Source organism: Meles meles, chromosome 5 (assembly GCF_922984935.1).
Source record: "Meles meles chromosome 5, mMelMel3.1 paternal haplotype, whole genome shotgun sequence".
NCBI lineage: Eukaryota > Metazoa > Chordata > Mammalia > Carnivora > Mustelidae > Meles > Meles meles.
The window spans coordinates 54,995,329-55,008,455 of NC_060070.1; the positions used below are offsets into that span (position 1 = coordinate 54,995,329).

The window sequence follows — 13,127 nt, forward strand, 5'->3', positions numbered from 1 at the left end:
GTATAAGGTGATAGCTCATTGTGGTTTTGGTTTGCATTTCCCTGATGATTAGTGATATTGAGCATTTTTTCATATATCTGTTGTCCATTTGTATATCTTCTTTGGAAAAATGTCTCAAATATGCCATATAGATAGTGATTGTATTAGTTTCTTGTGGCTTACCTGGCAAATCACTACAAATGAGGTCTTAAAAAGCATACATTTATTCTCTTACAGTTCTGGAGGCCAGAAATCCAAATTCAGTATCACTCACCCAAAATCAAGGTGTTGACAAGGCCACTCTTCCTCCAGGAAGCTCTAAGAGAAAATCCATTCCTTGCCATTTTGGCTGCCAGCTTTCCTTGGCTTCTGACGACACTCCACTCTCTGTCCCCTCAGACACATTACCTCTTCCGCTTCTGTGTGTATCTGATCTCCCTCACCCTTCTTCTCAGAAGAACACTTACAATTCTGTGTACTGCTTACCTGAATAATCCATGATACTCTCTCCATCTCAAAATCCTTAATGACATCTGCAAAGTCCCTATTTCCAAATAAGATAACATTTACAGATTCTAAGGATTAGGAAGTAGATATGTTTCAGGATGCCATCATTCAGCCTATTATAATGATTCTTACTGTTGAGGGAGGTGAATTATGAGGGACTTCTACTTTATATTATATAATATAAAAGTTTTTCAATGAGGATACATTTTTGTATAATTAGAAAAAACTAAGATTATAGTTTTTTAAGGGTAAAAAGGAGGGATAAAACACTTGCATTTATTAGTTCAGCAGATATTTTTGCACAGCTTACTGTTTACCAGGCTCTGTGTTAGGGATGGGAGCAAATGTTGTATATTGACAGAGAAAAGCAAATTATGATTATTTTGTTATTTTTTGTTGTTATTTTATTATTTTTGTTATTTTTTATGCTTATTTGTTATTTGTTATTCTCTATCAAGGAGAATGATTTTGGAAATGGTAAAATAATAATAGTGAGATGATACTAAACTTGGAATTGAAACCCAAAATAAGTGATATATTAATGAAATGCTTAGATACAATGAATGAAATGTAACTCAGATATTGAGAGAACTAAATATGACATTGGATAACCACTGATGTTAATCCTTGATTGCAGAAAAAATGATAGGTTGCAGAACAGGAAATGGAAAATATTTTCACTTTCAGGAAGGGCAAGAAGGGGAATTCTGTAAATTTTAGACTGGTGAGCTAAATGTGAAATGTAAACTATTTCATTAGTAAGCTATTAATATTTTTGGAAGGCTTCGGGAAAAACTGCTCATCATTAGGGGCCAGCTTTCTTCATAAAAGCATAAGATGTGTCCATCTTAATTTCATTTATGAAGTAATTATCAGTAGATTGGGTTATGTTGTAGACAGAATATGTGTGATTTTCAGCAACACAATGACAGAGTTCATTTTTGTTTTTAAAAATGGAGAAATGTTGGGGCGCCTGGGTGGCTCAGTGGGTTAAGCCTCTGCCTTTGGCCCAGGTCATGATCTCAGGGTCCTGGGATCGAGTCCCGCGTCGGGCTCTCTGCTTGGCAGGGAGCCTGCTTCCTCCTCTCTCTCTGCCTGCCTCTCTGCCTACTTGCGATTTCTCTCTGTCAAATAAATAAATAAAATCTTAAAAAAAAAAATAAAAATGGAGAAATGTGGTCTTCTTGTTAAGTAGAATTGGATCAGTCATAACTAAGAACTGTACCACAGAAGTACTGATTTTTGAGTCACCAGGAAACTGCCTCTGATGGTCTGTTTCAGGACTTCATCGTTTTTCAGGCCTACTACAAATAGTTGTTTATGTATATGTATAATTAACATCCATAAGTGTAATTTTTAAAAATAAAGCATTTGGCTTCCCCTTTCTCTCTCTCTCTGCCTACCTTTCTGTTGACTTGTGATCTCTGTCAAATAAATAAATAAAATCTAAAAAAAAAAAAAGATACAAAGTTTGGGGCACCTGGGTGGCTCAGTGGGTTAAGCCTCTGCCTTCGGCTCAGGTCATGATCCCAGCGTCATGGGATCAAGCCCCATATCAGGCTCCCTGCGTGGCGGGAAGCCTGCTTCTCCCTCTCTCACTCCCCCTGCTTGTATTCCCTCTCTTGCTGTGTTTCTCTCTGTCTAATAAATAAATCTTTAAAAAAAAATAAAGAATTTGGTTTTTTTTCTTTGTGGGTTTTTTTGTTTGTTTGTGAGAAGGGAGAGTGGTGGAAGGGAGCAAAGGGAGAAGGAGAGAGAATCTTAAGCAGCTTCCATGCCCAGCACAGAGCCTGACATGTGGCTCAATCTTACAACCCTGAGATCAAGATCTGAGCCGAAATTAAGAGTTGTATGCTTAACCGACTGAGCCCCCCAGAAACCCCCCCGAAGTGTTTATGTTTAACAGCTCTAAGATATAATTTATTTACCATAAAATGTACTCGTTTAAAGTATACAATTCAGTGGCTGTTGGCCAGAGCTATATAGCCATAATAATAATCTAATTTTAAAATAGAAAATGGCTTTATTTTACCTGTAGTGTTTTAAAACTTGCCCTTTTTAATTAAGAATGTGTTATGAGAGGGCACCTGGGTGGCTCAGTCACTTAAGATTCTGCCTTTGGCTCAGGTCATGATCCTGAGATTCTGGGATTGAGCCCCTTGTTGAACTCCCTGCTCAGTGCAGAGCCCACGTCTCCCTCCCTCCCTCTCTCTCTGCTACCCGTGCTTATGTTCTCTCTCTTGCTCTGTGTCAAGTAAGTAAATAGGTCTGTTTAAAAAAAGGTGTTCTGGGTGTCTATTCTTGTCAGTATATTTAGATAGAATTGCATCATTCTTTTTACATCTGCTTCATACATTTAGATGTACTGTCAATTGCTCAATTACTGATGAGCATCTAGATTGATACCATGTTTTGCCGTTATAAATGGTGTTGCAAGCAGCATCCTTCACCTTTGAACCCTTGTGTTTCTTTAGTCGTATTGCATTGTTCCTCATAATCTTTACTCAAGCCTTAAAGTAAACCTTGTTATTCCAACCATTTTATGTCTCAGGAAACAGTTTTTGAGAGAAATAAATAAGCCAAGTTCACATTGCTTAAATTAACAGAACAGGTACTTGAATAACTTTTTGTTTTTGCATTACTTTCTGGCACCTCTAGGACTATGACAAACTAGAGCATTATCCAGAAGAGCATGGCTAGAATTAGGGAACTTAGGGGTGCATTCGTCGGTTAAGCATCTGACTCTTGTTTTCGGCTCCCCCTTCCCACCCCTTCGCTACAGGGCTCCACACTCATTGGGGAGTCTGCTTCAGATTCTCTTCCTATCTCTCTACCTCTGCCCCTCCCCAACTCATGCTTGCTTTCTCTTTCTAATAAATAAGTATTTAGGAGCCTGGGTGGCTCAGTGGTTAAGCATCTGCCTTTGGCTCAGGTCATGATCCCCAGGGTCCTGGAATCTAGCCCTGCATCTGGCTCTCTGCTCAGCGGGAAGCCTGCTTCTCCCCTTCTCACTCCTCCAGCTTGTGTTCTCTCTCTAGCTGTGTCTCTCTCTGTCAAATAAATAAATAAAATCTTTAAAGTAAATAAATAAATAATTAAAGGAACTAGAGATGCATAGGAGACACGTGTATTTCATTTATCAACATACACATACATTGAGCGCTCTTTATGTCAGTCTCTGATAGCACTGAACAGTGATTATGAGACAGAAAAAAAGCTCTCATAGAACTTTTTTTTTTTAAGATTTTGTTTATTTGACAGAGATCACAAGTAGGCAGAGGAGCAGGCAGAGAGAGAGAGAGAGCAGGGAAGCAGGCTCCCTGCTGAGCAGAGAGCCTGACGTGGGGCTTGATACCAGGACCCTGAGATCATGACCCAAGCTGAAGGCAGAGACCTAACCCACTGAGCCACCCAGGCGCCTCTCTCATAGAGCTTTTATTGTCAGTGAGGGAAGATAGACAATTAACAACTAAACAAGTACAATAGTTTTAGATAGTAGTAAGTACTATTAAGAAAAGAAAACTGGATAATTAGGTGACCAGTCATTGAGAGTTATTGAGGAGGTAACATAAGGCTGAGTAGGAGGATGTACTTATATTTGCCTGTAGACCTTTTTATGTAACATGAATGATTATTTTGTAAGAATAGAAATGGGCACCTGACTGGCTGTATATAGCATGTGACTTTTTTTTTTTTTTTTTTTGTAACAGAGGAAGAGAGAGCATGTGGGTACAGGGAAGGCGAGGGAGGGAGAGGGAGAGAATCCCGACCAGGCTCCATGCCCAGCGCAGAGCTGAACACGAGGCTCCATCTCATGACCCTGAGAGATCATGACCTGAGCTGAAATCAAGAGTCAGATGCTTAACTGACTGAGCCACCCAGGTGTCCAGAGCACGTGGACTCTTGATCTTGGGGTTGTAAGTTCAAGCCCCACATTGGGTGTACAGATTACTTAAAAATATATAAGAATAGAAATAGGCTCCTAGTAGATGATAATTAGCAATGTTTCACATCCCAGTAGTACCACTTAGAAACTGTTTTACTCAGACTCTCTGAACCTGTTTCCTCATATACAAAGCAGAGATAGTAAACTTTCACAGAGCTGTTAAGATGGCTAAGAAAGGATTTAGACAAAAGTTGTTTAGTACCAGCCCATAACAGGCTCTCAACTTGTACTGAGTGGGATTTCATGATGCTCCCTGGAAAGAAAACATCTTTAACGCTTGCTGCATGTCACAGATAGAATGGCTTTCTTGCATTAGTGCTTTCCCTACAATGAAGATACTTAAGTAGACTTTATGTGACTGTTCTTCTAGTATGTTTTATTTTTTAAAATTTTTCCCCTTTTTTAAAATTTAAATTCAGTTAATTAACATATAATGTATTATTGGTTTCAGAGGTACAGGTCTGTGATTCATCAGTTTTATATAATACCCAGTGCTTATTTCATCACATGCACTCCTTAATGTCCATCACCCAGTTCCCCCATCTCTCCAGCCCCCTTCCCCTCAAGCAACCCTCAGTTTGTTTCCTATGATTAAGAGTCTCTTATGGTTTGTCTCCCTCGCTGGTTTCATCTTGTTTTATTTTTTCCTCTCTTCCCCTATGATCCTCTGTTTTGTTTCTTAAATTAGTCATATCAGTGAGATCATATAATTGTCTGTCTCTGATTGACTTAATTCGCTTTAGCATGATAACCCTCTAGTTCCATCCACATCATTGCAAATTCTAGTGTGTTTTAGAAGACATTCATGCATTAAGTGAGGAATAAGACAAGTTGTCCACAGACATCCTTTCCCCATCCTGTCATTAATAAACTTACTGTCTCTAGAGTCACAGTCCACAGTTGGTGAAATAAGCTCCAGCATTTGTTTTTGAAGCATAAAGGTATCTTCTGGACTAGTGGTTTAAAACCTTTTTAAAGCAACAATCCTTTCTTCTAAAGAAATCTTATACTTGAAGTCTTATTTTATTTTAGATTTATTTGTTTAGGGGTTCCTGGGTGGCTCAGTTGTTAAGCCACTGCCCTCAGCTCAGGTCATGAGCCCGGGGTCCTGGAATCAAGTCCCACATCAGGCTCCTTGCTCAGTGGGGAGCCTGCTTCTCCCTCTCCCTCTGCCCCTGCTCATGTGTACAGTCTCTCTCTGTCTCTTCCTCTCTCTCTGTAAATAAATAAATAAAATCTTGAAAAAAAATTATTTATTTGGAGAAAGAAAGCATGAGTGGGAGGGGCAGAGGGAGAAAGAGAGAAAGAATCTAAAGCAGACCCTGTGCTGACCATGGACCCCAATGCAGGGCTTGATCTCACATCCCTGATACCACAACCCAAGCCTGAAACCAAGAGTCAAACGCTTAACCAGTTGTGCCACCCCAATGCCCCAGAGTCTGATTTTAAAATCTAGAATTGGAGCTTCAGGGTGAGGTTGATGAGAGGCTGTCCATTGTATCATTCACTTACTAATCCCTTGTATCTGTATATACTTTATATGCTTACTAAACACTCTTTTTTCCTTTAAGTTTTTAATTTATTTAAAATGTAATCTCTGGGGGCGCCTGGGTGGCTCAGTGGGTTAAGCCGCTGCCTTCGGCTCGGGTCATGATCTCAGGGTCCTGGGATTGAGTTCCGCATCGGGCTCTCTGCTCGGCGGTGAGCCTGCTTCCCTCTCTCTCTCTCTCTCTCTCTCTCTCTGCCTGCCTGCCTCTCTGTCTACTTGTGATTTCTCTCTGTCAAATAAATAAATAAAATCTTAAAAAAAAAAAAAAGTAATCTCTGTACCCAACATGGGGCTTGAACTTATGAGCCTGAGATCAAGAGTTGCATGGGCTTGGAGCCAGCAAGGCACCCCCGTTTACTAAGCGCTCCCAAAATTATATTTTATCATCATAACCAGTACTTGATATAATTTTATAAATTAGGAAATAGGCACAGAGAGATTAACTAATTTTCCTCTCTGTACGGTAATCCTTAGTGGAGCCAGAACTATAACCCAGGTCTCTGACTAAGAAATCAGTGTATGTTTTCCCCCAAACACATGGTACTGCTTTATCAGTTAATCACTTTATAGCTTTATTTTTTTCTTTTATAGGGTTAATAATTTGTTTGTAAAGAATTTCAGCATTCCTGGGGACTTCTGCAAAGGATCTTTTTCAGTCGTGCTCTAGAGAAAGTTCTGGATCGGTCAAGTAGTTCTTACAGAAGTCCTTTGTGTGGGTTATAAATATAGATGTTTTCATGAAGAGGAGTGAAAAGCCAGAAGGATATAGACAAATGAGGCCTAAGACCTTTCCTGCCAGTAACTACACTGGCAGTAGCAGGCAAATGTTGCAAGAAATTCGGGAATCTCTTAGGAATTTATCCAAACCATCGGATGCTGCTAAGGCTGAGCATAACATGAATAAAACATCAACTGAAGATCCTCGACAAGTCAGAAATCCACCCAAATTTGGGACACATCATAAAGCCTTGCTGGAAATTCGAAACTCTCTACAACCATTTGCAAATGAAACAAGTCGGAGTGCTTCAGAAGTTAATCCACAAATGCTGCAAGACTTGCAAGCTGCTGGATTTGATGAGGTAGGAATTTTGAAAGACAAAAGAAAGGATTTTTCTTACCTTATACTATGTAAGACTATTTTGGTGATCTCTTTCCGAAATGTTTACTTTGAGAGAATTTAACTGTGTATACAAATTTGTATATTCTAAACAGCAAAGAATCTCTACAATTCCATTAACTAGTGAAACAAAATAATTGGTTATTTCTTTAATTTTTCTCTGTGGTTTCTGAGATTTAAAAGGTCAAGTCATGAAGTCAGATGGAAGTGCAATTGAGGAAAGCTGCAGGGGAGGACAGAGTAGGGTCTCTGAGTGCAGTAGGAGCTCTGGAGAGTCTAGTGACTGTGGAAATGACAGTTTATGAAGTTTAAGTTCATTCTACAGAGAAAGAAGTAGAATCAGGATTTCATTAAGTAGCTTTGTTCACATCATTCTGAGGCCCAAATCTCAAATTCACAGAAACTAAAAATTTACATGTTGCTCAATCTGCTAGAATTTTGAAGTTTTATTTTGATGAAATTTCATTTCATTTTAATTATGCCAAATCTTTAATATTTACCCTTAGAATTCGCATTGAAAGTTTTTCATAGCACATGTATATGTTTACAGTCATACATGTTTAGATCTATAATCTGATGTTTGGATTATAAAATTTTTTTTCCATGATAACATACTTTCTCTGAATATTTTAGGTGGCAGAAATCATTTTGGTAACCAATTGCCATGGAAAATGTAACTAAATGTGAATGAGCACGTGTTAATTAAGTTCTCCTTTGAAATTATAGTAACTTTTTTTGTGCTTATAAAAATACCTGTTTCAGGGGTACTGGGTAGCTCAGTTGGTTGAGCCACTGCCTTCGGCTCAGGTCATGATCCCAGAGTCCCAGGATGGAGTGTCTCCTTGGTCTCCCAGCTCTGCGGGGAGTCTCCTTCTCCATCTGACCTTCTCCCCTCTTATGCGCTCTCTTACTCTCTCTCTCTTTCATATAAATAAATAAAATCTTTTAAAAAAAACCTATTTCCTGTTAAAAAGTAAAGAAAACAATGAAAATTATCTTTAGCTCTACTACATAAAGAATTACCTTTAAAATTCTTTCATTATCGTTAATATTTTGGTGACCACATTTTCAGAGATTTCTGCACTTAAAATTGATAACTTAAATATGCATTATAGTAAAGGATTTGAAAAGGAAGATTTCAACCAAACTGTAGAGAAAAAAGTTGAGTCTTTCTGGTGTACCCTGTTCATCCATTTGATTACTATTATTTCCTATCATTTTTATGCTAAGTGTTCTAAAAATAATTGGATTTGTTTCTGAAAATACATGGAGAGAAAAGAGGAGAGGGCCTGTGTTGTTTTCCTGGTTAGTACTTGGAGGATTAAGCAAATGGCTTCACATGGAGTTTCTGCCAAGTACTTTCTTCCTCATCTCTTAGCCAGAAGGCGAAGAATAAAGAAAGGAATGAATCATGGCACCTGAGTGGCTCAGTCTGTTAGCATCTGCCTTCAGCACATGTATATGAAATCATATAGTATTAGTCTTTCTCTGACTAACTTCACTTAGGTCAGTGGCCTATTCTTTATCTTTTGGAAATAGTAACAGTAACTGCTTCGCATTACAAAGATATTTTAGCATTATTACAATGACACATTTCACAGTTGTCACCTTATAACAAGGTTAACCAAGGTTGCTTTACTAAAAGCATTTAGACATTTATCAATTCTCATTTGTCCAAAGAATGAAGTAAAGGTATTGTTTATCCTACAGTGGCATAAAGAATATGACAATTTACTTCTGCTACCTCCTTGAATGGCTCATTCTGGTAGCTTTTCATTATATTGCAGGATTTTTTAAAAATCCTAACTTGGTAGTTTAAAATTTTTATCCAGGAATGCCTGGGTGGCTCATTCGGTTAAGTGTCCAATTCTTGGCTTCAACTCAGGTCTTGATTTCAGGGGAGTGAGATCGAGCCCTCCTCAAGTTCTACACTCTGTTGAGTCTGCTTGGGTTTCTCTCTCCCTCTCCCCGAGTCCCCCCGCCATGCCTGCTTGCTTGCTCACTCTCAAATAAATAGATCTTTTTAAAAAAATTTAAAAGAATAAAATTTTTATCCAGTTTTCACTTAATTATTTTATCATTTCATAAACCCTATCTATTCCTTCAGCTATTCAGGTTCAAGGCAGTTGCAGTTTTTTGAGAACGTTTCGAGTGCTCTGTTAAATTAAAACCTCAGGTATTTCAAGATTAGTTTCTTTTTTTTTTTAATTTTTTTAAAGATTTTATTTATTTATTCGACAGACAGAGATCACAGGTAGGCAGAGAGGCAGGCAGAGAGAGAGGAAGGGAAGCAAGCTCCCTGCTGAGCAGAGAGCCTGATGCAGGGCTCGATCCCAGGACCCTGGGACCATGACCTGAGCCGAAGGCAGAGGCTTTAACCCACTGAGCCACCCAGGCGCCCCTCAAGATTAGTTTCTTTGTAGGAATAAATATTAAATGGAATTGATGTGTTCTTGGGGCACATAAATCTACAGTCACTGGAGTATATTTTTGCTGCTAAGCATGGGAAAAAACCATAGTAATGTGGACACAGTGTTTTCTTATCACATTAGACTTATATTCTAAAGTTACTGATTCAAGGGTCTTTTTTTTTTTTTCTGGCAGACAGAGATCACAAGCAGGCAGAGAGGCAGGCAGAGACAGAGAAAGAGAGAGGGGAAAGCAGGCTCCCCACTGAGTAGAGAGCCCAATGCAGGGCTCAATCCCAGGACCCTGGAATCATGACCTGAGCCGAAGGCAGACGGTTTAACCCACCGAGCCACCCAGGTGCCCCAAGGGTCCTCTTTTTCACACTGGGACCAACACCACTACTTACAGAATTTTAATAGATACATTAACAGATGCAAAAAACATTCTAACATACAGCAATAATTATTCAAAAATAAAACCAGCATATTAATCACCAAATGAAATTCTAGTGCATTTAACAAAAATATGGTTCCTACAATATTGAAAAACCAAGTGAGATGACACTGCTGTGTGATAGTAGCATAAATACAGTTCTTTTGGCTTAATCAGTTTTAAATGTAAGTAATCCCTGTTGAATTTTAATTTGGAGTGATATGAATTATTTTAAATTTGCACATAAAGTGAGACTTATTAATTCTTTTGCATCTCACTGCAAACTTGCAGAAATCTGGTTGGCATAAAATGTGATCACTGTTCTTTTGTGTCTGTTAAGGATTGAGTGTGGTTGCTTTTAGCAAAAATCCAAAGAATGATGCTTTAAACAAAGTAGTGACTTAGTTTATATAGCTAGCATTAGTCCACTGTCTTAAAGATGTTAGAACCTAAGACTCTTATGAATTTCTTGAATGTTTCTTCTTTGTGGCATCATGCTATAGCACAGATGTCAGATCTATCATCTGGGAAACAGGTTACAGGAAGTACCCATACCTAAAGCAGGGATAGCAGCATTTTTCCAGAAACTCTTGCTTTTGTTTCCTTGTCAAAATTGTCATGTGGCCACTGTAGCTATAAGGAAGAATTCTGTCAACAAAATCGTAACTTTTTCTAGGAAAGGGAGAGTGGATCTTGAATAGGCAACATGTCTCTGCCACAACCTTTACTTTTTTTTTTTTTTTTCTTAAGATTTTATTTATTTATTTGAGAGAGCGAGAGAGAGCACAAGCAGAGGGGAGGGACAAAGGGAGAAGTAGAGGGAGAAAGATTCCTCGCTGAAGGAACCTGCCAACACAGGGCTGGATCCCAGGGCTGGGATCTTGACCTGAGCCAGAGACAGGAGCTCAACCAACTGAGCCACCCAGGTGCCCCTGCCACAGCCTTTTTTTTTTGGTTGGTCTCACCCTAGTCATTTCAATAGGAGGATCATCTGTTAGTAGCCTGTTCACCCACTGGTCTTACTATTCCATTTCCATTTTAAAATACTGTTTGAGGGGCACCTGGGTGGCTCAGTGGGTTAAAGCCTCTGCCTTTGGCTCAGGTCATGTTCCCAGGGTCCTGGGATCGAGCCCTGCATCAGGCTCTCTGCTCAGCAGGGAGCCTGCTTCCCTTCCTCTCTCGCTGCCTGCCTCTCTGCCTACCTGTGATCTCTGTCTGTCGAATAAATAAATAAAATCTTTTTAAAAAAAAATAAATAAATAAAATATTGTTTGATTTCAATACCAGCTCCGCTAGGCAAGTAAATAGGTCCTTCTCTCTTGAAAAAAGCCTATCCATATGTGTTCTGTATGTTTTTATTATTTATGTTTACATTTAAAGGGCAAGGAGCAGAACAGGAGGACAACCCACATCTAATCTCCAGGCACTGTGCTTATGTGCTTTTACATGTTTTTTTATTGAGGCCTCATTATCAGTTCTGTGAATCTATTGCAGATGAAGAAATTGAGCGTTAAAATATTAAATAATCTAAAATGAAACAAAATGGGACCAGGGAGGGAGGCAAACCATAAGAATTGTGTAAGACTGATGATTCACAGACCTGTACCCCTGAAGCAAATGATACATTATATGTTAATAAAAATAAATAAATAAAATATTAAATACACATTTCTTAAGGGGGAGCATGTAAATAAATCTGCAGTCGTTGTATTTTTGCTTCTAAGCATAAAAAACAAAAGCATACTAATAGAACTCAAACTGCTGTTTGATGCCAGACTCTGCTTTTCCGTCATGCCATGTCACATCCTCAAGTCTTCATCACGTAATTATATATAATGTTCTTCTTATACCTTTTGACTTAGATTTATGTCCTTGAAAATAAGGTTCTCTGAAAATGTAAGTTCTGAGAGGCTAGAAATCAGAATTACATAGCTCTTTTACTAGTAAACACAGTGGCAAAGGTGTTTTCAAAATGTTTTAATGATACAAAAGAGTGGCTTCCAGTATTTTGACTGATACCTTTTTAACAATCTGATAGTCTCTTTGTATAAGGATAAAATCAAGAATGAGAAATAATTAATTTTGTTATGATTGTCCCCAGAAGTTAATCCTATAAGAAAATAGTGATATATGGGGCACCTGGGTGGCTCAGTGGGTTAAGCCTCTGCCTTCGCCTCAGGTCATGATCTCAGAGTCCTGGTATCCAGCCCCGCATCGGGCTTTCTGCTCAGCAGGGAACCTGATTACCCCCCACTCTCTCTGCCTGCCTCCTACTTATGATTTCTCTCTCTGTCAAATAAAATCTTTAAAAAAAAAAAAGTGATATGTTACATAAAGGTGAAAATATTAAAGAATTTTTTGAAGAATTTGAGGATTTGCTTTCTTTTTCAGCTTGAGATTATATGGATGTTTATAGTAGTTTTATAAACAGGAACTTAATATTGTGGTTTGGGGCCCTTACGAAGTTCTCTAGTGAAGCTCATAGTGCTCTTTCTATCCTAATTAATTAGAAGATTTAAACTTTCTTTTTTTTAAACTTCTTAACAGGATATGGTTATACAAGCTCTTCAGAAAACTAATAACAGAAGTATAGAGGCAGCAATTGAATTCATTAGTAAAATGAGTTACCAAGATCCTCACCGGGAACAGATGGCCGCAGCAGCTGCCAGACCTATCAATGCCGGCTTGAAACCAGGTGATTAACCAAACTTTTTTTTTCTCGTTTCTTATTGTTTTAAAATATTTATGTATGTCGGGGCGCCTGGGTGGCTCAGTGGGTTAAGCCGCTGCCTTCAGCTCAGGTCATGGTCTCGGGGTCCTGGGATCGAGTCCCACATCGGGTTCTCTGCTCAGCGGAGAGCCTGCTTTCCTTCCTCTCTCTCTTCCTGCCTCTCTTGTGATTTCTCTCTGTCAAATAAATAAATCTTAAAAAAAAAAAAAAAAAAAAAAAAAAAAATTTATGTATGTCAACTCTTTAGTCTTAGAAATGTTAAAAGCATCACAGTAAGTTACAGTCTTATCAGGGTAATAGCATGATAGTGTTATACTGAAATGAATTTGAGGATGAGGCCCTTAAAGTTTCATAAGTAATTCTGATAAGCAGCCACCAAGGTTGAAAACTTCTTGATTGGTTATATTTCTTTTTTACCACAGATATCATATTCAAACTATTTTTTTTGTTTTTATAA

The 13,127-nt window shown here is 38.5% G+C and overlaps 1 protein-coding gene across 2 annotated transcripts in view; it reads left to right on the plus strand.

Moving 5' to 3' along the window:
- The window catches only part of LATS1 (large tumor suppressor kinase 1), a 53,933-nt gene that overhangs the window by 17,207 nt on the left and 23,599 nt on the right, over positions 1-13,127 (plus strand). For both annotated transcript variants that reach the window (XM_046005891.1, XM_046005893.1), the window contains exons 2-3: positions 6,573-7,060; positions 12,487-12,634. In XM_046005891.1, the coding sequence (XP_045861847.1) occupies positions 6,719-7,060; positions 12,487-12,634 (490 nt within the window). In that variant the 5' untranslated portion in view covers positions 6,573-6,718. The remainder of the gene's footprint in view (positions 1-6,572; positions 7,061-12,486; positions 12,635-13,127) is intronic.